The 25,643-nt window shown below is 56.1% G+C and overlaps 1 protein-coding gene across 3 annotated transcripts in view; it reads left to right on the top strand.

Moving 5' to 3' along the window:
* Positions 1 to 3,251: 3,251 nt before the first annotated feature.
* IGSF9 (immunoglobulin superfamily member 9) overlaps positions 3,252 to 25,643 on the top strand; it is a 64,279-nt gene continuing 41,887 nt past the window's right edge. Inside the window, exons 1-3 of one of the 3 annotated variants that reach the window (XM_030542287.1) lie at positions 3,252 to 3,506; positions 4,610 to 5,019; positions 6,103 to 6,294. In XM_030542287.1, coding sequence (XP_030398147.1) covers positions 4,962 to 5,019; positions 6,103 to 6,294 — 250 coding nt within the window. In that variant the 5' untranslated portion in view covers positions 3,252 to 3,506; positions 4,610 to 4,961. Of the gene's footprint in view, positions 3,507 to 3,884; positions 3,947 to 4,609; positions 5,020 to 6,102; positions 6,295 to 25,643 lie in introns of those variants that run through there. The other 2 variants (XM_030542289.1, XM_030542288.1) reach the window with 2 other exon arrangements.

The raw sequence follows: 25,643 nt of genomic DNA, 5'->3' as shown, positions 1-25,643 counted from the left end.
CAGAAGGGACCAATCTGATCATCTAGTCTGACCTCCTGCACAAGGCAGGCCACAGAACCCCACCCATCCAATTTTATAACAACCCCTATCCCAGGACCGAGTTATTGAAATCCTCAAAATTGGTTTGAAGACCTCAAGCTGCAGAGAAACCACCAGCAAGCGACCCGTGCCCCACGCTGCAGGGGAAGGCGAAAAACCTCCAGGGCCCCTGCCAATCCACCCTGGAGGAAAATTCCTTCCCGACCCCAAATATGGCGATCAGCTAAACCCTGAGCATGTGGGCAAGAGTCACCAGCCAGCACCCAAGAAGGAATTCTCTGCAGTAAAGACATCCAGTTGTATGCACAGGATCTATTTTCCATAAACCCATGTTGACTGGCATTAATTCTATTACTCTCCATTAATTCTTTATTAATGGAGCCCTGTATCAGCTGCTCCATCATCGTGCCTGCTCCCAGCCAGCACATACCGCTGGGGAGACAGCAGCATAACTAAGCCTGAGCTCAGCTACCAGGGCAGTGAGTGACCCTGCTTCATGAGTTGCCAGAGCGCAAAGCAGCCCCATGGGGATAGCTCCTGAGAGAGAAAGAGACAGAGACAACCCCTAGGCACCCATTGTCTCCATAGCACCCTAAGCCCTTTCCATGTATGCAACCAACAAGGACAGCTCCAGGGAAACATGCATCACCTTGAATCCCAGGCAGGGCCTAATACAGGGCAGATAGGCACCTCCTGGCATCAGTTCATACAACAGTGATTCCTCAGAAATGGACTTCTGGAGAATATGTATCACCGGACACCTTCACTATCTATCTATCCAACCATCTATCCCCTACACATCCATCTACCTATCCCTATACACCTCCTCTATCTCTATACCTATCTATGCCCACACCCTTGCTCTACTGGTTTGGTAATAGGCTGGAGCCCATCATGGAGTGATCCGAGCGCGTCAGAGTATATTCACACAGCCCCTTTGGGGAATAAATCCAAAATAATACTGTCTTGTGTTGCATAGAAAATTCTGCACAGCACAAGCTCCTAAAAATTTGCCCTCTCCCTCAATGTGGAGAGAGATACACGCAGCTTCTTGCCTTGCCCCTACCAGTTAAAAATTGCACAAACTAGATTTAATAATAAACAAAACACATTTATTAACTATAAAAGGCTGATTTTAAGAGATTATAAGGGATAGCAAACAGAACATAGCAGATTACTGAGCAAATAAAATAAAACGCATACTAAGCTTAAGATCTTAAAGAGACTGTTTTCAAGAGTAATTTCTCACCCTAAATGTTATTTTAGGCAAGTTGCAGAGTTTCTGTAGCTTAGAGTTCCAGTTATTTCTTCTTATACACTGGACCCCTGTCTGAGTCTGGACTCACCCCTGTCTTTCCCCTCATGTTAATTCCTTTGTCCCTTCAGGTACTTTCAGCAGGCTTTCTTCTTGGGTAGGCAACGGTGGAGAAAGTCCTGTTTTCCTTACTCCCTAGCCTTAAATAAGATTTACATAAGGCAGGAACCTTTTGTTTCCCTGTCTTGATGTCCCCCTCCATTTAGTGGAAAATTATTAGAAGTCCAAGACAGGGTGTAGTACCAAGTGACAGGACCACCTGACCTAGTAGTGTCACAGCTGTGTCCCCGGACACCTCTCAGGAAGGAGAGAGTATCTTTAAAGTCTTATTGTGTCTTCCTAATGGCCCATCAAAGCTGATGGCCTGTTGTCTGGTAGGGGTCTCCCAAATACACACACAGCTGTGATAGTTACACAGTCAATATTCCTAACTTTAGATACATGCATACAAATTGAATAATTGCATTCAGTAACCTTTCCAATTATGTCTTACATGAGCCTTCTTGCATAAAGTATCTTAGTTATGCCATATTCATATTTAACTATATTTCTATAAAGAATATGTAGCGTAACATCACAACTATGAATTGCACAAGGCATGGAGGAGTGTGCCCACCCAGCATGACAAGATGAGTGTATGCAGGCTTGTAGTTGCCTTGGTGTCAGGATATGAAAGAGACAAGATGGTGAGATAATACCTGTTCCTGGACCAGCTTCTATTGGTGGAAGAGACAGACACAAGCTACACAGAGTTCTTCAGGTCTGGGCTGTGTGGCATGTGTGTGAGAATGCAAGGTGCCATGAGGCCTACTGGGCAACAGCTTGGAGTGGGGGAGGAGCCCGTTCAAGGCAGCTGGGGTAGGAGAATGGGAGATCCCCATCCCAGTGACAGGCAGGATGAGGGGAGGGAGACAAATCTGGTCCCTCCTAAGCTTTTATGATTCTCATGGCTAGGTCTCGAGCAGCCTTTGGCTTACCTTGGGGGCAGCTGGGTTAGAACATCCCCAGGATGGCAAAGCCCAGCTGGCTCCCCCCCACACACCCTTCCTAGTTAGGGAAAGGAGAACTCACTCCTAATCACCAGTGGGTGGTTCAGTCTAGTTTCAAATGTCCCAAAGCAGTGAGGCAGGTGGATAGTCTCCCAGGTCCGTGGCTTATCTCTCTGCAGGGGAGAGGGGCTGTTCAGGGGAGAGCGCCCTGCATGGGGCTGGACCATCTGCTGGTAACTCCCCAGCCGACAATGCTTCACTCTGCGGCTGGGCTGGGGGGGCGGCCCTGGGGTTTGACTGGGAACGCAACCCTGGTGTAGCTAAGACCCCACTGCCCGGCGCTAGCAGGAAGGTCTTCAGCCGCACACGCTCATATCCTAGCTCCCTGCTAGTTGGGGAAGTTGAGGCACCGAGAGAGGACGCGATTCGCCCGAAGTGCCAGCGCTAGGGCCCGAAGCCAGGAGCCCTGATTGGTCCCGGCACCTGGTCAATGGCTTCCCACGCTCAGCCAGGGGGTCCCGGCTGGCTGCGCTGCCACCCCCTGCTCAGATCGGAGCCAAGCGACCGTCACACGCCACCGGCTGCGCTGCCAGGGCGGCGATGACCGAGACCCCGGCCCGCCCCGCGGTGCTGGCCCGTCGGGTCCCGTGCGCGATGCGCCCCGCCCCAGAGGCGGCCTGCGCCCCAGCGCTGTGCCAGCGGTCCCCGCGCAGGGCGGAGGCAGCCACCAGGCGGAGCCCGGGACCGACGCGCACCGCCCGCTCCCGGAGCAGCGGGCGGGCCCGGCGCTTGGAGACGCGGAGGGCGCCCGGAGCTCTGGCAGGGCATTGGCTGTCCCCATGGCAACGGGCGGCTTGTGGGGCGCGGAGGCACCGCCCCCTATTGTGTTGCTGGGTCCGAGCGGAGTGTCGGGATCGGGGCCACGGGGAGCTGGCGAGCTCCCTCCTGCGCGTCCCAGCCGGCCCGGGCTGGGGATGAGCGCCTGGGCCCCGGCAGCTCGCCGGATGCGGGTGCCCGGGAGAGGCCCCTGCCGTTCCCGAAGCGCAGGCCGGGGGGACTGGCGCCCGGACCTTGGCGCCGAAGCTGCTCTAGCGCTCGAGGTGCGCGGGGCGCCGCGCGGCCAGCGGAGGAGCCTTGTGTGCCCATGGCGAGCGCGCGTGCAGGTACCCGGGGGGCGCCGGGGCCGGACTCCTGGGTTCCCTTCTGGCCCGGGGAGGGGGGTGTCTCTGGGTAGCAGGGAGGAGTCCTGGGTTCTGTCCCTCCGCTTCGCCGTTTGTAGCGACCCAGCCTGGTGGGGAGGCGCTGAGATCCCGTGGGAAGGGTGAACACAGGAGGTGCGAGGGAAGAGGCTGCGGTGGGGGGCGAGCCCGGCCAATGGGGGCTGCCCGCGCCAGACGCCACAGTGTTTGGTTTTGAATGTTTTGCACCGGCGGTGGCTGCGGGGCGGGGCGGGGGTGGCTGGGCGTGGGCAGGGGCTGGACTTTGCCGTTGGCTGCAGGCACATTCGATCCCCGCAGGAAAGTTAGTTTGTTTTCCGCATAAAAGCAAGGAAGGGCCCTGCATGGCAATCGGATCCGGGACCTAGAACAAAGGCAGCGGCCAGGTAGGAGCTCGGCTTAGCGCTGCTCCCCTTGCATATGCCCAGGAGCACTGGCTCCTGGCAATGCTAGGGACAGGGAATGGGGCTGGTGGGAACGGACAGTGAGAGCCTCCCCTGTCGACATCTTCCAGGCCACATGCCTGGATCCCAGCACGAGGGCAGTAGGCCCAATGCTGCACCAGGGCACTGAGCGGGCAGTGCACCAGGTTCCTGCTGGGCATAGCTTCTTATTAATGGAGTCATCAGCTGGGAAGAGCCCCAGCAAAGCAGAATGCAAAGGCTCCCAGCCACCAGAGGACTGGAGGAGCAGGGCTGTTCCCTCACCCCCATATCCAGGGGTCCCTGGGCTGGGGATAGGTAACGTTCCTGAAGGGACAGGTTGGCTGAGGGCTCCGTGCCTGTCCCTAAGGGGGCTCTTGCTGTACCCAGAAGAGCACAAACTCTGGGGGAACTGGGTGAGAGAGAAGTGATGAAAAGAGATGAGCATCCCGTGCTGCTGTTAACAGAGCAGGGGGAGAAAGGGGTGCAAATAGGAGGCAGATGCTTTGTGAGCACTTGGCTGTGCAGTGTCTAGCTGAGGCAGGGACATGCTGGGACTCCTGGCCCCTCTGCTTGGCCCAGGTGTTGAGCTGCTCCCTAAGGGCTTTGTGCTGGTTTATTTCCTAGGTGTTTCTCCGAGCTCCCGATAGCCCGCAGGAGACCAAAGGGCAGCCGGGAGCTGAGACAAGCTGGATCTTGCCTGGACTGCAGCGCCCAGTCTGTGCTAGCTAAGGGCTCCTGGTTTGAGGAGCTGCATTTTCCAATCAGGCTACCAGAGCACAGAACCTAGGAACAGTGCGAAGGAGTCCTGTGCTCCTGGCCCTAACGGGCCCCATCTGGGGGCCACCAGACCCTTCTGCCTCATTGCACAGCCATTCGGTCCTTGCCTCTCAGCCCGGCCTGGTCTCTAATTGAGCAGTGCGGCAAGCCGGAGGACTTGGGGCAGGTGGTGCGACGTGATTGTTGGGGGAGCTGTGCTATGAATTGGTGTTTATGGATTGCCTACCTCAGCCTGTCCGCCAACAACTTTGCTGAAGGTAAGCGGGTGCACATGGCATGCTGTATTGTCCACAACTGTATGCACCAGGGACCTGACCCGGAGCCACTGAACCCACTATCTGTGGCTTTGAATTGGATTTGATCAGGCCTCAGAGCTTGGGGTGTGCAGTGGGGAGGGTGCAGGTGCTGCTGAGGTCATGATTAGAACAGCAAAGAAGGCTAATGTTCCTCTGGGGGACCATGTTCATGGAGAGCAGAGACAGTGCTGAACTGCCAAAGAGGAGGGGATGGGAGGGATTACCGGGGAGGTGGTGCCCTGCCCTGCTGCCCAGGCAGGAGGTTACATTAAGGGAGCTCCACTGGGGATGCTCAATCTCACTGACCATAACGACTGGATCCCTGAGGGCCCCTGGTGCTGCCCCTGCCCTAGAGTTCCAGCAAGCAGCCTGCAGGGCTGTTCGAGAGAGTTATTTCCTGCTGCAGAGGGCCTGGGGTTGGAAATGCAGTAACCCCCCACACACTTACTCTGTTCCTTTCTCTTTGGCCATGCATTATGCAGTGATATAGATGTGGATATCTACAAACTTTGTATCCATGCATAGCTCTAAAAAGGAGGGCAAAGATGGTGCTCTTCCTCTGTGAAGGGTGCTGGGATGTGGGGATGGAACGCACTGTTTTGTTGTGGCACACACAGCAAAGCCGGACAGGGCAAAGTGTTAGCTCTCACCTTCTCCTGCCTTTTGAGACCGTGAGCTGCACCCCATGGGGTTCCCTCATCCTCAGCAGAGCAGTGTGAGGCACTCTCCAGGAGTCACTCTCCAGGAGTCACTCATGGCCCAGAAGCCGTTCCCTTTCAGGGTTTTTGATCTTGCTCTGAGAGCGCCATGCCAGGGTGCTGGGTGTGATGGGCCCTGCCACGCTGCAGGGTATTGGGCTGGGCAGGGCACACAGGCTCCGCTTGCATAACTTGGACACCTGTGGGGCTTGGCTGGCTGATGCGGGGCCTATTGGTGCTGTGTCTGAGCTCCAGGACATTGCAAGGACTCCACTGGAGACTGTGGGCTGCAGCTCATGAGACATCTTCCCCATGAGCGTGAAATCTCCTTGTGCTGGCCCTGCAGGTAACGGCCAGGTGGAGTCTCAGGCTGTGGTTGGGCGTGTTGGAGAGAGCGTGATCTTGGGCTGTGACCTCCTGAATGCAGAGGAGGCACGCTCCCATCTCTACGTGATCGAGTGGGTCCGCTTTGGCTTCCTCCTCCCTATCTTCATCAAGTTTGGGCTCTATTCCCCACGCGTCGATCCGGAGTTTGTAGGTGAGTGCATGCTGGGACAGCAGTGGAAAGGGGAACCCATTGGGAGGACCCGGGGACTGGGAGGTGGCAGAGGGAACGCTGGTATATATGGAGGTAGGGAAAGTTGGGGGGAGGGGCTGGGATGTAGCGGACAGAATGCTGGTGTACATTGGGGTAGGAGAAGTCAGGGGTGGGGCTGGGAGTTAGCGGAGGGGATGTTGGTGTATATCGATTCAGGTGAAGTCCAGGGGGAATGGGATGCAGCAAATGTATATCAGGGTAGGGGAAGCTGGGGGTGGGGCTGGGAGGTAGCGGATGGGACACTGGTGTATATTGAGAATGGAGAAGTCTGGGGGCAGGGGGGGCTGGAATGTAGTGGGGTGGGACAGTCAGGGGGGCTGGGATGTAGTGGAGGGGATGCTGGTGTATATGGAGGTAGGGGAAGTTGGGAACAGGGCTGGGACGTAGCAGAGGGGATGCTGGTGTGTATGGAGGTAGGGGAAGTTGGGGGTGTGGCTGGGATGTAGCGGAGGGGACACTGGTATATATGGAGATAGGGAAAGTCGGTGGTGGGGCTGGGATGTAGCAGAGGAGCTGGTGTATATGGAGGTAGGGGAAGTTGGGGACAGGGCTGGGACATAGTGGAGGAGATGCTGGTGTATATTAGGCTAAGAGAAGGTTGGGGGAGAAGGAAGGCTGGAACGTAGCGGAAGGGACACTGATGTATATGGAGCTAAGGGAAGTCGGGGGGCTAGGGCGGCTGGGATGTAGCGAGGAGGGGTTGGTGTATATCAGGGTGGGACAGTCGGATGTAGCGGAGGGGCGCTGGGAGGTGTCTGAGGGGACGCTGGTGTATATCGAGGTAGGGGAAGTCGGGGGTATGGCTGGGACGTAGTGGAGGGGACGCTGATGTATATGGAGGTAGGAGAAGTCGGGGGTCTGGCTGGGATGTAGCAGAGCGGACACTGGTGTATACGGAGGTAGGGGAAGTCAGGGTTGGGGCTGGGACTAGTGGAGGGGACACTGGTGTATATAGAGGTAGGGGAAGTCGGGGGTGGGAGTGGGATGTAGCAGAGGAGACGCTGGTGTGTGCGGAGGGAGGAGGTGTCCGGGGCGCTGGGAAGTGTCTGAGGGGACACTGGTGTATACAGAGATAGTGGAAGTCGGGGGTGGGGCTGGGACGTAGTGGAGGGGACACTGGTGTATACGGAGGTAGGAGAAGTTGGGGGTGGGCTGGGACATAGTGGAGGGGACACTGGTGTATATGGAGGTAGTGGAAGTCGGGGGTGGGGCTGGGACGTAGTGGAGGGGACACTGGTGTATATCGAGGTAGGGGAAGTCGGGGGTGGGAGTGGGATGTAGCAGAGGGGATGCTGGTGTGTGCGGAGGGAGGAGGTGTCCGGGGCGCTGGGAAGTGTCTGAGGGGACACTGGTGTATACAGAGATAGTGGAAGTCGGGGGTGGGGCTGGGACGTAGTGGAGGGGACACTGGTGTATACGGAGGTAGGGGAAGTTGGGGGTGGGCTGGGACGTAGTGGAGGGGACACTGGTGTATATGGAGGTAGTGGAAGTTGGGGGTGGGCTGGGACGTAGTGGAGGGGACACTGGTGTATATGGAGGTAGTGGAAGTCGGGGGTGGGCTGGGACGTAGTGGAGGGGACACTGATGTATACGGAGGTAGGGGAAGTTGGGGGTGGGCTGGGACGTAGTGGAGGGGACACTGGTGTATATGGAGGTAGTGGAAGTCGGGGGTGGGCTGGGACGTAGTGGAGGGGACACTGGTGTATATCGAGGTAGACGTCTGGCAGGGTGGAATGTAGCAGAGGACATGCTGGCTTGTCTCAGGGCTGGAGGCTCCCTAGGTGGGGTGCAGCGATGGGGGAGCAGTAGGGCAGTGGCTGGTTCTGTGGTATTTGATCCAGTGGCTGAGGTGCAGTCGAGTGGTTGGGTTACACAGCTGGATGGTGTTTGCCTTCCCTGAGGCGAGCTCATCCCTCTCTGGGGCCCAGAGGAGTTTCCTGGCAGGAGCCCAGGGTTCCTCCCGTGACTGCAGTATCTAGTGACTGGCCAGGTCCCAGGAGGGTGAGGCCGTGGCATTCCCTGTGCTGGACTTGCTCTGGGTCTTCCTGTGTGTACAGCGCACTGGTGCTCTGCCTGCCGCACACTCCTCCCCGCCCCCCCGGCTGGGCCCCAGCGGAGGGCTGCTGCTGTCAGGCTGCATTAGTCATGCCCCATGGGCTGCGTGGTACATCAGGCAGGGCTTTCCCCGTGCCCAGGGCGGCTGAGGGAAGGGATGGCCATGGGGCAAGGCAGGGAGGTGAAGGGGTCCATCCCTGCAGCTTGGACTGACTGGTCCGACTGTCTCTGCTGGTAGAGATGGGGTGTGGAGGAGGGTGGCTGTGAGGGGCTGCATGGCACCAGGCGGGGTTCCCTCGCCCACCCTCATGCCTAAGGCTTTGTGCTGAGGAGAGTGGGGGAGGCAAATCTGGCCTTAGCTACACACATCCCAGCTGATGGCTGAGTGTGGGGGAGGGGATGGGGCTGTGCACACAGTAATGGTCACCTGCTGTGGCAGGAAACTCCCATTGCGTGACCCTCCCCTTATTGATGTGTTGGTGGCCTCTGCTTGCCAGGAGACTCTCCTCCCTCCAGCCTGGGAACAGGCCTGTCTGGGGCTGCGTGAGACAGGTGCACTGCCAGGCTCTGAGCCCGTGTCCATGCACAGCATCACCTGTCTGCGCTGAAGTGAGAGTGTTTCAGTGGCTTGGTGGTACATCTTTGCCTTGCATCGGAGTGTACTAGTCTCTCCTGGGCCGTGTCTTGCTGCCCAACGTGCATGCGTCCTGCTCGGCGCAGGGCGAGAGGGAACCAGGAGGAAGTGTCTTACCCTGCACTTCCCCAGCCAGAGCTGCCAGGGACCCGCGTTTTCGGGGCTCGGCTCTGGAACAGCGCAGCAGGCCACACGAGGAGCTGGACTCCCTGCAGCACAGAACCTTGCGGGGGGCACATGGGGCTGGGGCTGCTGGGAGAAGGGCAGGCAGCAGATGTAGGTCCAGGCCTGAACAAGCCGCTGGCCCCTTTGTGCTGTGTGCAGGAGATGGGTGCCTCAGGCCTGGGCCACACAAAAGTTCTTTCTTGATAGGATCAGAGGTCAGATTGACACTGCTCCTGGGATCTTTGTTCCATTATAATCCCAACTGGGGCCTGCTGCTGCTGGGGGAAATTCATGCCTGGACGCCAACTGCCACCTGGGGCTCCGGGATGAGCTGGGATCCTGTGGGAGCCCTTGGCACAACCTTGAGTGTGGACTTGTGTGTGACAGTCACAGCCTGTTCCCTTCCCCAACTGCAGTGCTCCTGCATCACAGCCCCCGGCCCGTGTTACCCCCCCACACACACTTCTCTTCACAGCCTCCTGGCTCCTGTTACAACCCCTGAGCTGCCCCATCCACAGTGCCCTGTGTCACAGCTCCCGTCCCGAGTCACAGCCCCCCTAATCCCATCCACACGTACCTGCATCACCATGCCCACACCCCACCTGCACTTCTCTTCAGAGCTCCCCCATCCCTGGCTCCTGTTACAATGACCCCACCCCTCTCTCTCTCTCTCTCTCACACACACACACACACACACACACACACACACACACACACACACACAGCCTTGTGTCACAGCCCCCTACTCCTGTGTTACACCCCCCCGTGCCCCATCCACACTGCCCCTGTATCCCAGCCCCTGCTCCACGCGCACTGTCTGTGTCACACTCCTCTGCCCCATCCATGCTGCCTTGTGTCACAGTGCTGCCCATCAGCTGCACCTACCTGGTATGTCCAATATTCCCTGCTCCCCACTCCACCCTTGTTGCCCTGAGTACCAGACAGCTCCCCTTACAGGAGAGGACTAAGTCCAACAACACCATGGAACTGGGCACTGTCCTGCCTGTTCAGGCCCCAACCAATCGCAGCTCTGAGAGTCACTCAGTGTTTGGGGACAAACAAAACTAAAATCTCCTTGGGAGACACAGACACACATACACACCCCTCTCCCTCTCCCAGGCCAGCCCTGGGTTAGGATCTCTGTGCCTGAAGGGTCATCGACACACACACCCTCACCCCGCGCGCGCACACAAACACACACTCACACTGGGGCTGAGCCAGCCTTTCTCCACACTTTTATGGCTTGACTGCTGCTGGAGCCCTGGGGCTGTGTGTGCTGCCTGCTCAGCCCTGCCTGGTGGGTCACTTGAAGGTTGAGCTTGGGAAGGGGATTTCGGCAAAGCTGCTAATTGGCAGTACTGGGCGGAGTGGGATTTGGAGCGAAGCTGCTGGAGAGGGGACAGTGGCGTGGGAGGGGGATGTTCTCCAACTCAGAGGGTATTTAAAGTGGAACAGTGGCAGATTTTCGGGGCTCTTTGCAAACACAGGGCCGTGAGCAACAGGATCTTCTCTTAATGAAAGGGAAAGGATTGGTGTCTGTTGCAGGGAATGCTGAAAGCTTTGGCTTGGGGCGGAGTCGGAGGGCTGGCTATGGGGCTGGAGAGTGACGGCCCTGAGATCTGGTGGTACTGGTGGGGCTGAGACTGGTGGTACTAACACATCCCAATAACGCAAACCACATTCCAATAAAGATCTGTTACAGCCAGGCTGCAGGGGGCAGGATGGGATAGAGCTGGGGCACCCAAACTTTGCCCAGACAAGGCTGCATTGGCAAGCTATAGCAGGAGTATCCCTCCAGCGTGAGCAGGGCTGGCTGCAAAAATATTGTTGGACTTTGTTTCAAAAGCAAAAATAAAAAAAAAGTAAATCCCTCCTGTGCCCAAGCTGTCCAATGAGAGCTGGTGTCTTGGACACCAAAATGCAGACCAAGAAAAGCCTGTGGCCAGCAGGGTGGCCCTGCACCCATGGAAATCACAGCTTTCAGCATGGGTTGAGGTGGAGAGGATTTTGGCGAAAAATGAGCATTATATTAGCCAACTGTAAGCATGGGAGAGACACTGCAGTGGGGGAGGGGGGAGTTGGCCCAGCTCTGCTGCTCAGCTGACAAGTATGTGCTGCCCCTAGGCTCCTGGGCTCTCCCGCCCACTCTCATATTACCCAGCAGGAAAGACTCTGCCTTCCGAATGGAGCTAATTCCACCTGTCTGTCTCCTAATGCCTTTAACCCCATCCCCAATGCCAGGATGAAGTGCAAGCCAGACGAATCCAGCTCCTCTCCTGTGGCTGTGCTGTCTCTGCAGGGCTAACGAGGGAGCTGATGGGACTCTGATGCCTGGATAAAGGGAGCGATTTGCCGAGTGGCACACGTCTCCAAGACCTCTCTCTCCAAGTCTGCTTTGAGGTCTGGTTTCTGGGGGTGTGGAAGGTATTCCTGGCGGGCTCTGGTTCACTGATTGGAGAGCTGCCCCACTCAGCACTGTGACTTGGAACTGGCTCCTTTCTCCGTGCAGCTGTGGCTGCTGTTCCTGGTATGTGAGCTGCTGAGGCCAGGGGTCTTGCCAGGGCCCTGGAAAGCAGGGTTCAGTGCTGCTCGCAGGCATCTCTACATCAGTGAGGGGCTCCCCTGATGCTACCTACTGGCCAGGCCTGAAAGCACAGCAGCTTGCGGGGCCCCTCAGGGACAGCCCAGCCAAAGCTCCCAGCATGCTACAGACATGTTTGTCACTGGTTAAGTGCCTAGCTCCCTGGAACCATAATGCAATGCCAACCTGTCAATGCCTCATCCTCCCATGGCATGATCCTGGGTCTGTAGGTCTCTTGGAGGAGGATTTAAAAGCCTTGGTTTCTGTCTGCTTTGTATAGGCAGTTCAAGATCCCAGGCAATTCCTTTTGACACTAAACATTTGCTGTGTTGACTAGTTGCCACCTCCCTAGAGGTGGCTGCACTTCAGTACTTCTGTATGCATCAGCCCTAATGCAGATGCAGTGCCATGCATGGAAGCATGCACCAGCGGCAGAGACCACGTGGGGGGGATGATGTATTTCTGGGTGGATTGGGATACTGACAGGATTTCTCTGCTCCCAATAGTGATTGCAATAAGAGCACATTTCCTCCCTCCCCCAGTCAGCTCTGTGGAATGCAGCAATTCCCAGCAGCCCTGCATGCTCCAGGAGCTGCTCCTGTGGGCGCAGTGGCAACACAACTGGGGAGAAGTTGCAGTTGGCCACACTGGGACAAAAGGGCCACCCAGGGAAGGACAGCGAGAGGTTTGCAGAGCCCCTCTCCTGGTACTGATGAGGGAAAAAGATGAGCCTGGTTTGACTCATGGAGTGCATGGAGAGAGCCTGTGGGCTGGCACATGGAAAAGCTGGTTGGCTGGATAGATACTGACCGGAGGGATCCAATTAAGGGCAGAGGGGTTGCAGCTGTGAAGTCATTGGCCCCAAGGCACAGTTGCAGTGGGATGGGATGCTGCCAGAGGCGCTCGGCCCAGAGCTGTGCTGGGGGGAGGGTGCTGGGCCCAAAGCTGAGCCATGCTGGCAGGATGGGGCAGGGCTGGGGGCTGGACCCAGGGTAGAGCCAGGAGCAGGCAGGGGAGGGCTGGGCCCTGGACAGAGCCATGCTGGGAAGAGGGGAACTGGGATGGTGCTGGCCCAGGGCAGAGCTGTGCTGGCGGGAGAGGGCAGGGCCGGGGGCTGGGCCGGGGGCAGAGCTGTGCTGAGGGGAGGGGCTGGAAGGGCATTGCGCCCATGGCAGGGTCCTGGGGCTGCTCAATGACACCCTTGTTCCCATGGCAACTGGCTGCTTATTTTCAATCTTCCCTGGGGGATGGGAGTGAGTTAGGAGTGGGGTGGGGGCGGGGCCTGCCAAGGGGAAGTGCCTGTGGTTTCACCAGGGAGGTCAGGCTGGGATTTCAGTCCCGTTGCCACAGTTCCCATGTGGTGCTTTTCAAACAGCTCCAGCCGTTGGTGGGAGCAGCTGGATGGGGGCCAGGAAGAATCTCACATACACCCCTGCATGTGGCATGCCCCCTGGGCCCGTGAGCAGGGGAGGGCAATCGCTTAGGATGCGACCGCTGCTGCTGGTGAGCCAGCTGCATCTGCTGGGCCTGGGGCAGGCCATGACTCTTGCTGTCTCCTGGAAGGCTGCTTCCTCCACGCTCGTATGTGCTGCTAGTCGGGCTCCCTGTGAAACAAGGTGGGGGCCAGGAGTCACTCTCCCTGCCCAAAAAGAACAGGAGTACTTGTGGCATCTTAGAGACTAACAGAGTTGGTTGGGCAACTCCCACCTTTTCATGTTCTCTGAATGTATAGCTATCTCCTCACTGTATGTTCCAGTCTATGCATTCCGATGAAGTGGGCTGTAGCACATGAAAGCTTATGCTCAAATAAGTGTGTTAGTCTCTAGGGTGCCACAAGTACTCCTGTTCTTTTTGCGGATACAGACTAAAACGGCTGCTACTCTAAAACCTAACAAATGGATTTGAGCATAAGCATTCGTGGGGTAAAACCCACTTCATTGGATGGACACAGTGTGGAAAATACAGTAGGAAGCTATATATATACACAGAGAGCATGAAACAATGGGTGTGACCATACATACTATAACGAGAGTGATCAGTTAAGGTTTGCTATTACCAGCAGAAGAAAAAAAACCTTTCTGTTGTGGTAATCAAAATGGCCCATTTCCAGCAGTTGACAAGAAGGTGTGAGGAACATGGATGGGGGAGGATAAACATAGAGAAATAATTTTAAAGATGCAGGATCTTAGTGCCACTAGACAAAGCAAGCCCTTCTTAATCTAGGCCCTAAAGCCTGAACCATGGACCCATGCCCCCTGTCCCTGCCTGGCAGCTGGGCGCAACCACACCCAGACAGGACTGGCTAAGGCAGGGCATGGAGTTCCTCTCTCCCTAGGGTCCTGTGGGGCTAGCTGCAGGTGTCCTGATCTTGCCAGCCTCTGTCTGCCTGACTTGGGGGTGGCTTCATGGAGGCTGCTTTGGGGTGGTGTTTCGAGGCCCCTGGGAATGGATTCAATTCAGACCAAGTTGCTGCCCAAGTGGTGTCTGCATCATGGACAAGGGTGAGCAGAGTGAGGTTCAGGGGAGCTCCTTCTGGCCCGCTGCAAGGAACTGAGTGTGGGGCACTGAGGGGGCAGCCGCTGAGCCTCGAGTAAATCCCCATCTGGGACAAGGATGCGGCACCAGTGCTGCTGCCTGGTGGGGATGTGAACAGTTCTTCCTCTCTCCCACTCTCATTTTCCTCCTCATTTCCCAGTCTCCCCCATGTCAGTCAGTGCAGCCTCTGTCCCCCAGCTACCCTGCTTTGCCCTCCTCTCCAGCCCGGACCTGCCACTCCTGCTGCCAGACTCAGAAGCAGCTAATGGGGGGGCTGCAGCCTCCCTTGTATCCCTTTGAACAGTGGTTGCTAAGCAATGGGAGGCTGGGGTTGCTAAGGTCAATGATGTTTTGTTGCCAATCCAATGAGGGGGAAGGAGTGGGCAGAGCCAGTGCAGGGGATTATGAAGGGGCTGGGGGAGGGGATTGGGGAGGGGTCCCCAGTGCAGTCTTATTGCAGGGTTTAGTTCCTTCCAATGGGGCCTTTGTTTAGGAGCCTGGCTGCTGCTCCAGGGTGGGGGAGGGGATTCCCCTGGCGCTCCCGCCCACTCACTGACTCTGCTACCCACCCCCACCTGACCCTGCCCATGTGTGATACCCATCACCCCCTCCTCCTTGCCTGGAGGCCTCGGACCTCTCAGCTGGCAGGCACAGAAAGGGTAGAGTGGGATGGGGGAGAAGGGGACTCCTGGATTCCAGGCAGCCCCACAAGCTGCTCTAATTGACCCAGGCTGCAGACCAGTATTGCTGGAGCATGTTCTCCTTTGCCAGGCAATTGCAAGGGGCTAGCAAAGGGGATGCTGGGCCTGTGCTGCACATACACTGGGCACCATTACAGCAGGGCTGAGATCCGGCCCCTTGTGTACACTGGCCGTTTGCCTCAGCTCCCCCAGGTATAGCCCTTCTGGCAACCAGTCGCAGCCGGGGGAACACTGGGCATTCCAGCATTACTGGCTCACCTGGGCCTGCTCTGAGCAGGGTTAGGCCTCGTGGCCGTTAATGCGCTACTGGCTGGTCTGTGCTGGAGCCCTTTGCCATGGGTGCCGCAAGTCCGATCGTGGAGCTGAGAGTAAACTTGGATAAACTGAGTTTACCCACTTCTTGTTTGGGGATGGTGGCATTTAGCTTAGGTTAGTTTAGCCACTTCATTGTTTATTACTGCAACCCTGCACAGAGGCTGGTGCAGGGACAGGGAATCCCAGCAAAATGCTGGTGTGTACCCAGCCTGAGGGGATTGTAAGCGTAAGACTTGGGCAGAGGACTGGTGAGCACACACATGTTCATGAGAGTGCAGGCAAGTCTGGGGGGTGGGGGAAGGCAGGGGAGTGTGTAGCAACCTGCCACCAGATCAGGAATGGGCCCAAACCCAGCAGGACATCCTTCTGGTGCGCATCTAAGCCCTGTGACTGGGGTCTCTGTGACATACTGGCTGTGGCCACACTAGAAAGGGTTTGCCAGTAGAGGTTAGAATCATAGGGTTAGAAGGGACTGCAAAAGTCATCTAGTCTAACCCCCTGCCAAGATGTAGGATTTGTTGTGTCTAAACCATCCCAGACAGATGGCTCCAGCCTCTTTTTGAAAACCGCCAGTGGAGGAGCTTCCACAGCCTCCCGAGGCAGTCTGCTCTGCTGTCCTACTGTTCTTACCATTAGGAGGGTTTTCCGGAGGTTTAATCTAAATCTCTGTGCTCTAGTTTGAACTCATTGCCTTTTGTCCTGGCCTCTGTGACAAAAAAGAACAACTTTTTTCCATCTTTTTTATGGCAGCCTTTCAAGTATTTGAAGACAGCTATCATGTCCCCCATTAATCTCCTTTTCCGAACTAAACATACCCAGTTCTTCTTCGAGTGATTGCTCATATCCATTCCAGTTAGGTGTACGCGCCGCGCGTGCACATTCATCGGAAAACTTTTACCCTAGCAACTCAGTGGGCCGGCAGGTCGCCCCCTATAGTGGCGCCATCATGGCGCTTGATATATACCCCTGCCGGCCCACCCGCTCCTCAGTTCCTTCTTACCGCCCGTGTCGGTCGTTGGAACAGTGGAGCGCGGCTTAGCTGACCTCCACTTCCCTAGCTACTCGTTTTCTCGTATATAATTATGCAGTTATAACTCTTTTATATATATATTTGTATGGTTATACGTGTTTTCTTTGCTAACATGGTTAGTTTAGTTAGCGGGGTTCAGGAAGTAGCCCCTTCCATGAGCCCAGTGCCGGAGCCATGCATGGCTCACCGGGTTTTAAAAGGGGCCCGGCTTGCCAGAAGCCGCGGCCGAAGAGAGATCTACATGACTCCTGTTGAAGTCACACTTGACAGATAAGTGCCCCATTTGCAAGGCTTTTAAGCCGAGAACAAAAAGGTGCGGGACTTTCACTTACCCCTCCACCTTGGGCGCCGAGCGATGTTCAAGCGGCGGGCAGAAGCGCCTCCTCGGCACCGGACCCCGCCGGTACCACCAAGGCCTTTCGGCACCGACCGTCGCCGGCACCGATGTCGACTCGGCACCGCTCTCTTCTTCCGAGGTCGAGAGAGTCTACGATTCCTGCTGGTGCCTGGCGGCTCCCCGGCATGCGCCGTGGTTGAGCCCCCTGCTCCCGCTACTTCCGTGCCACCTGCATCGCAGCCAGAGAGCTCGCCTAAGTTGCGTTATTCGGCACCGTCACCTGCAGAGGCACCGATGACTTCGGCTCCGTCGATTCCAGTCCCCCAGGACCATGGAATCCGGTGCCTGGCAGCTCCCCGGCTCGCGCCGTGGTAGAGCTTACTGCTCCTGCTGCTTCTGTGCCAGCTGCACCACAGCTAGACAGCTCGTCTAAGATGGCTCGCCCGGCACCGACGACGTCGGCACCGTCGATCCCGGTCCCACGAGGGCCGTAGAATCCGGTGCCTGACGGCTCCCCGGCGCGCGCTGTGGTTGAGCTACTGCTCCTGCTGCTTCCGTGCCAGCGGCACCGCAGCCAGAGAGCTCGTCTAAGTCGGATCGCCCGGCGCCGACACCTGCTACGGCACCGATGACGTCGTCACCGTCGATCCCGGTCCCACAAGGGCCGTAGAATCCGGTGCCTGACGGCTCCCCGGCACGCGCCGTGGTTGAGCGTATTGCTCCTGCTGCTTCCGTGCCAGCGGCACCGCAGCCAGAGAGCTCGTCTAAGTCGGATCGCCCGGCGCCGACACCTGCTACGGCACCGATGACGTCGTCACCGTCGATCCCGGTCCCACAAGGGCCGTAGAATCCGGTGCCTGACGGCTCCCCGGCACGCGCCGTGGTTGAGCGTATTGCTCCTGCTGCTTCCGTGCCAGCGGCACCGCAGCCAGAGGGCTCGTCTAAGTCGGATCGCCCGGCACCGGCACCTGCTGCGGCACCAATGACGTCGGCTCCGTCGATTCCGGTCCCACAAGGGCCGTAGAACCCGGTGCCTGACGGCTCCCCGGCGCGCGCCGTGGTTGAGCTACTGCTCCTGCTGCTTCCGTGCCAACGGCACCGCAGCCAGAGAGCTCGTCTACGTCGGATCGCCCGGCACCGACACCTGTTGCGGCACCGATGACGTCGGCACCGTCGATCCCCGGTCCCGCAAGGGCCGTAGGATCCGGTGCCTGGCGGCTCCCCGGCACGCGCCGTGGTCGAGCTAAGGCTCCGGCTGCTTCCGTGCCAACGGCACCGCAGCCAGAGGGCTAGTCTAAGTCGGAGCGCCCGGCACCGACACCTGCTGCGGCACCGATGACGTCGGCACCGTCGATCCCGGTCCCGCAAGGGCCGTAGAATCCGGTGCCTGACGGCTCCCCGGCACGCGCCGTGGTTGAGCTCCTGCTCCGGCTGCTTCCATGCCAACGGCACCGCAGCCAGAGGGCTAGTCTATGTCGGATTGCCCGGCACCGAAGCCTCTGAGGCACCGACAACATCGGCACCGTCGATTCCAGTCCCACAAGGGCTATCGAATCCGGTGCCCGACGGCTCCCCGGCACGCGCCGTGGTTGAGCGTATTACTCCCGCTGCTTCAGTGCTGACGGCACCGCAGCCAGACAGCTTATCTAACTCGGTTCGCCCGGCACCGGCACCTACCGAAACTCTGATGACCTCGGTACCGTGGATCCCGGTCCCACGAGGGCCGTCGAATCCGGTGCCTGACAGCTCCCCAGTACGCACTGTGGTTGAGCCTGCTGTTCCCTTCACGCCGGAGATGTTACCAACGGCGAGGGCTCTCAGTGCCATGACAGAGTCAGTGCTGCCTGACCCCGGCACCGCCGGTGCGGGTAATACAGTCTCTTCAGGGGACTGTCCCCTGTCAGTACAGCAGAGCGGCACCGTTCATGATCACGGTCCCGCAGACACTCCAAGTCCTGTCGGCACGCCGGACACCACTGGCAGTCCCGGTGCTGTTTTCCTCGGTACTGGTCACGCTCGCTGCACCGGTCGGTATCCCGTTCGCCGACCCGCTATCGGCACCGTTCCGACATCTGGCACCGGGGCAGGTACCTTGACTCCTGTAGCTCTTCTCCGAGCCTCGAGATCTCGGTCGACCTCCCGACACCGTTCTGTTGCGGGTCTGGATCTCGTTCCAGGTACCGTTACGCCTCCTGATGCCGGTCCCCGGTGCAGAGTTGGGCAAGGTCCGAGTGAGTCAGAGACTCTGCCTGTGCCTTCTTTTAGTACCTCCATGGCCGTCCGGACACGCATCCGTGTCATCCCATATGCGCAGATTTTATGCTCAGGACCACGATCCTGATATGATGGCCAGCGGGCGCCAACCCCGAAGCAGAAAGAGCCTTGGCGAATGCAAGGTGTACTCTACAGGGGCCCTGCAGCTCTGGGTAGCAAAGCAACAAGCCTTGCTTAGCTGCGATAATTATAGCACCTGGGTGAAGGAGTTTCTCCCTCAAAAACTCCCACCTGGAGTTCGCTGCCGTCTTGGAGGACGGGGGAAAGAATTTACCCTTTGTTGGTAAAGGCATCTTCGCGGCAGAGACAGCCCCAGACTGCGAAGCCTGCTGGGCAATAGGGTCCTAATGCGTCTCAGCATGTATACGCCAGCGACCAAACGCAGGCCTTTATGGCCCCAGCCGCCATACTCTGTGCCTAGCCAGAGGCAGAACTCTGGAAAACGGCAAGGCCAAGGTGGTTGCAGACAAACGTCAGGCCCCCTAAAAAGCCAAAGTCAAGGTCCCTCGCAATTACCACTGGGACCAAAGACGGACCTTCCAAGGTTCGCCTAGGGCGGCGTACCAGTCGCAGGACGGGATCCCGATCCCGCTTTCTCCTGGCATGGCCCCAGTTACTTTTAGATCGCTGGGTCCTGCGCACGATGGAGCATAGGTACCACCTTTAAATTGCTCCAGCCCTGTCCCCCTTCAGCGGACGAAAGGGGCAAAGGGTTTTACTCCCGTTATGCCCTAGTCCCCCACTCGAACACAGGTCTCAGACCTCCCTGGTCCTGCACGGACTCAACCGGGTTAGGATAAGGTTGAAGTTATGCATGGTATCCCTGGGAACCATTATTCCATCCTTGCCTCGTGGGGGTACTATGCCGCCCTGGATATGAAGGACGCGTACTTTCGCAATGCCATCTTCCCTCCGCACGGGAGATGCCTCCGCTTTATAGCCAGCGGTGAATACTCCCGGTTTACGGCCATAGTCGCCGCCTACCGTCGCTGATGTCGGATATGCGTTTTTCCGTATTTGGACGATTCGCTTATCCGAGGAGACTCTGAGACACAAACCACTCAGCCCGTGGGCATCGTCACGGTCTTATTCACAGATCAAGGCCTGATGATTACTATAGAGCAATCCACTCTGGTTCCCACGCAGAGGTTGGGCTTCCTAGGGGCTATCCTGGTCTCCTACCTAGCCGGAGCCTGCTTATCACAACTGCGGTTTTAGGCGATGGCAACAATCATCTGAGGTCTGAAGGCTTTCCCAACGACCTCAGCTCGTTCTTGTCTCAGTCTCCTGGGTCCATGGTTGCCCGCAAGTTTGTAACCAAACACGCCAAGCTCCGCCTCCGTCCTTTCCAAGTCCGGCCCACCTCGGCGTACCGCTTGGACAGGGAGCCAATGGTCATGGTAGTCACCGTTCCCTCGAACGCCTTAGGCTCCCTAGAGTGGTGGCTAACTCCCTCCTTGGTGTGGACAGGGATGCGGTTTCATCCGCCCCAGCCCTCACTGCCCCTGACGGCGGACGCATCATCTCTCTGCTCGAGTGCTCATGGTCACCTCCGAGCTTAAGGCCTTCGGTCTTCTAGGGAGCTGGCATTCCTCATTAATGCCCCAAAAATGAGAGTAGTCCGCCTGGCATGACAGGGGTTCCAGCGGCAGCTGCGAGGCCGTTGTATCTCGGTGTTTACAGCCAACACAATGGCCAGGTGCTTCATAAGTATTCAGGGGGGACATAGTCCTCCCCCCTTTTTTGTCAGGAGGCCATCCATTTCCGGGTCTTTTGCATGGCCCACTCGATGGAGCTGGCGACGTCCTTTCTCCCAGGCGTTCGGAACGTCTTAACTCTTTGACTCAGCAGGTCTTTCCTGTCTTACGAGTGATCACTCTGCCCCATGTGAGGCGTCCCGCTTTCCGGAAGTGGAGATGGTTCCTCACACAGACCTGTTCGCTCACCACGAGAGCAGGAAATGCCAGGTGTTCTGCTCCTTCCAAGGTCTCTCCTCGGAATCGATCTTGGACGCATTCCTGATGCCGTGGAACGGCCAACTGCATTATGCCTTCCCACTGTTCCCACTGGTTCGTTAGGTCCTGCTCAAACTCCGCAGGGGCAGAGCGCGCATCATCATGATCACTCCAGAGTGGTCCAGGCAGCACTGACATACCACGTTGCTCGGCCTGTCAGCCCTGACCTCATCACTCAGGGCAATGACAGGCTTCGTCACTCGGACCTGCAGCCTCTTCGCCTCACGGTGGCTCCTGCGTACCTGAGTCGGGGTGACAGGCAGCCTTCCACCTGGTCAACGTACCGGGCCAGGTGGAAGCGTTTCCTTTACAGCTGCAGTACGCTCGATCTTGCTCCTGCTGAGGTCTCGATCCCCTCTATTTGGCCTGCCTCTGGCCTTCACCGGCAGGATCTGGCGGTATCATCGCTGAGGATACTCTCAGCAGCCATCCCTACCTTCCAGCAGGCTAAGATGGACGTTCAGTGTCCCACGCTCTATGGGTTCGAGGTCCCTCAAGGGCTTGGAGCGCTTGCACCCTCGGGTGCACCGCCCAGCCCCGCCCTGGGACCTCAACCTAGTCTTGGCCAGACGGGTCTCTGAGATCAGAGCTCTTACGAAGGTTCCACAAAGACAAGGTGCAGTTATGACCGCACCCGGCTTTCCTCCCTAAGGTGTTTTGGCCTTTCATGTTACCCACAGCTCAACGCAATGGGCATAACCGTTGCACTCCTTGGACATCTGTGGAGTGCTCGCATTATATTGTGCTGACAGAATCATTTCCTAAGGTGCCCCAGCTCTGCCCCGGTAGCGGGCCAAAGGGAGGGCTTGCTTGTTTTCCTCTCAGAGGATCTCATCTGGGGTGATGGCGGACATCCCCACTTGTTATGATTTGGCTCATATTTCCCCAAGCCACATCACCATGCATTCTACCAGGGCTCAGGCTTCATCTGCCGCCTTGCTGGCTCGTGTTTCTACCCACGAGATCTGTCGCGAAGCTCCATTGGTCCTCGGTCCATACCTTTGCTTCGCAGTATGCCCTGGTTCAGCAGTCAAGAGAGGCTGTAGCCTCTGGCTCGGCAGTTTTATTCTGCCACTTTTCACTCCGACCCCACCGCCTTTGTGGGGCTTGGGATTCACCTAACTGGAATGGATATGAGCAATCACTCGAAGAAGAAAAGACGGTTACTCACCTTTGTAACTGTTGTTCTTCGAGATGTGTTGCTCATATCCATTCCACACCCGCCCTCCTTCCCCACTGTCGGAGTAGCCGGCAAGAAGGAACTGAGGAGCGGGTGGGCCGGCAGGGGTATATATCAAGCGCCATGATGGCGCCACTATAGGGGGCGACCTGCTGGCCCACTGAGTTGCTAGGGTAAAAGTTTTCCGACGAATGTGCACGCGCGGCGCGTACACCTAACTGGAATGGATATGAGCAACACATCTCGAAGAACAACAGTTACAAAGGTGAGTAACCGTCTTTTCCTTCAGCCTTTGCCCAGATGGTTTGCACTCCATCCCTTTGATCATCTTTGTCACTTGCCTCTGGCTCCTTTCCAGTTTCTCTACATCTTTTATATACACTGGTGACCAAAATTGGACCCACTACTGCAGCTGAGGCCTAAACAGTGCTGAGTAGAGCAGTTCTATCACTTCCCATGGCTTGCATGCTATGCTTCTGTTAGTGCAACCTAAAATTGCATTTGATTTTTTTGCAACAGTTTTGCATTGCTGACTCCTGTTGAGTTTGTGATCCACCACAGCTCCCAGATCCATCTCAGCAGTGCTGCTGCCCAGCCAGGTATCCCCCATTCTGTATTTGTGCATTTGCTTTTTCTTCTCTACGGGTAGCACCTTACATTTATCTTTGTTTAATTTCATTTTGTTGTCTGTAGCCCAGTTGTCCAATTTTATCAAGATCCTTCTGAATTTTAGCTCTAGCCTCCAAAGTGTTAGCAACCCCCTCTAGCTTTTTGTCATCTGCAGATTTGATCAGTATGCTGTCTAGCCTTACATCCAGGTCACTGGTAAAGATATTAAATAACACTGGACCCAGAACAGGTCCCTGTGGAACCCCACTTGAGACCTCACTTCACTCCAACATCATGTGATTGCTTAACCCGGTGGTTCTCAAACTGTGGGTCGGGAACCCAAAATGGGTCGCAATCCCCTTTGAATGGGGTCGCCAGGGCTGTCTTGGACTTGCTGAAGCCCTTGAGCTGTAGCTTTGGCCCCCTTTCCCGGAGTGGTGGAGCTCAGGCTTTGGTCCCCCACCTGGGGCTCAGGTAGGTTCAGGCTTCAGTCCCCCCTCTGGGGGTCGTGATGTAATTTTTGTTGTCAGAAGGAGGTTGTGATGCAATGAAGTTTGAGAACTCCTGGTTTAGCCAATTATATATCCGCTTAATGGTAGTTCGACCAAGCCTGCATTTCTCCAGCTTACTTAATCTATCAGAATGTCATGTGGGACTGTCAAAAGCCTTGCTGAAATCCGGGTATATTTTGTCCACCAAAGAGTTACCCTGTCAAGAAGGAAATCAAGACAGTTTGGCATGATTTGTTCTTGGTAAATCCGTGCTGGCTGCTAGTGATCACTCCTTCATCCTCCAGGTATTTGCAGATTGAATGTTTTTACATTTCTCTAGTAGCTTCCCAGGTATTGAGGTCAGTCTGACTGGTCTATAGTTCCCTGGCTCCTCCTTTTCACACTTTTTAAAGATGGGGACTACGTTAGCCCTTGTCCTGGCTTCCAGGACCTCTCCTGTCATCCATGAATTTGTGAACTTTATTGCCATTGGCTTCAAGATTTCTTCAGCTAATTCCTTCAGTACCCTCAGGTGAATAACATCCATCCCCACTCATTTGAATTCATTCAAATTGGTCAGAAGATCTCTGATATGTTCTTTACTTATCTAAATCTGCATCACTTCCCCTTTTTTGTCTTTGGTAACTTCGCAAGTCTCAGTTCCCCAAATCAAATGAACTACCCCATTAAAGGACTTTTTTGACAGTATAGCTCTGTCTGTCGGTCAGAGGTGTAGGATGGTTTCTACCCCACACTCCTAACAGAAACAGCTGTGCCAGCAAAACTTTGTAATGTGGACCTGGCCTTTGATAGCTTTTTAGGCCAAGGGTGTCTCGTGGAATGGGATTGTGCTGAGGTCGTGGAGAGTGTTTCTCAGTGAAGTGTGCGGTGATCCCATGTTGCAGAGTATTCCTCTCACCCTGCAGGGTCCTAGTACAGATCCCACCTCCATGTAGAAGAGGGATTGGGTGATGACCTGTAGCTTTGTGGGGCTCTGGGGTGTGCTCTGGCTCAGGGGAGGGATCACTCAGTGGTTTGAGCATTGGCCTGCTAAACCCAGGGTTGTGAGTTCAATCCTTGAGGCCATTTAGGGGTCTGGGGCAAAAATCTGTCTGGGGATTGGTCCTGCTTTGAGCAGGGGGTTGGACTAGATGACCTCCTGAAGTCCCTTCCAACCCTGATGTTCTGTGATTCTATGAAGCCACGCATCCCGAGTCAGCACCATTGTTAAAATGGACAAGCCTCGGAGACTGCAAGGTGGGGAGGCCAGTGTGGGTGTGAAATGCGGGATAGTTGAGCAGTGACCTATGTTGAGAGAAAATGTATGTGCTCACACACCTTTTTACGGGTGTGTGCAGGTAGAGGTAGGTATATGTGCATAAGGATCCTGGTGTGTATATACAGGAATGTGGCCATGGGCACGAATATGTTTGGTGTGCATGCTTATGGGTGGGTGGCAATACATACATGTTTGTGGGTTACATGCAAGTGTGTACGCAACTTGTGCAGGTATGGGTGTATGCATACACATCCTAAGCAGATGTCTCTCTCTCCCTGCCAGAGATGCTGTCTTTTTTTTCTTTTTTTCTTTACACTTTGTTACCCATGAAAGCTTATGCCCAAATAAATCTGTTTGTCTTTAAGGTGCCACCAGACCCTCGTTGTTTTTGTGGATACAGACTAACATGGCTACCCCTCTGATACTTGTGTAGCTTGTCCTGCCAACGATGTATTATTGAATTGTACTGTATGTGTGTGCATATCAGTGTGTGAGCATAAAGACATGGGTCTGTATAGGGGAACAAAGTGTGTGTGGTGTATGTGTATTAGGGTGTGTGTGTATATGTCTGTACCTGTGTGTGTGTTGGGCTGAAGTATAAGATATTGGTGTGTGTAGGTATATGTATCGGGTGCTTGTGTATCATGAATGTAGCAGTGTGTATTGGGGGGGGTGTAGCATTGTGTATTGGGGTAGCTGTGTGTATTATGTGTGTGTCTAGCAGTGTCTAGCAGGGTGTGTGTGTAGCGGTATGTATTGGAGTAACTGTATGAGGAGGGTGTAGCAGTGTGTCTTTGTGTGGGGGGCATGTAGCAGCGTGTAGTCGGGGCAGCTGTGTGAATTGGTGATGTGTAGCCGTGTCTAACATGGGAGGGGGGTTTAGCAGTATATATTGGGGATAACTGTGTATTGGGGTGTAACAGTCTGTATTTGTGTAGGGGTGTGTAGTGGGGGTAGCTACTTGTATCAGGAGGATGTGTAGCAGTGTCTAGCGGGGAGCGTTTAGCAGTATGTATTGGAGTAACTGTATAGGATGGCATAGCAGTGTCCATATGTGTGTGTCGGGGAGTGTAGCAGTGTATATTTGT

The sequence above is a fragment of the Gopherus evgoodei genome, chromosome 24, assembly GCF_007399415.2.
Source record: "Gopherus evgoodei ecotype Sinaloan lineage chromosome 24, rGopEvg1_v1.p, whole genome shotgun sequence".
Lineage (NCBI taxonomy): Eukaryota > Metazoa > Chordata > Testudines > Testudinidae > Gopherus > Gopherus evgoodei.
Note: the sequence above shows the minus strand (reverse complement) of the source record. Positions and strands in the feature narration are given on the sequence as shown.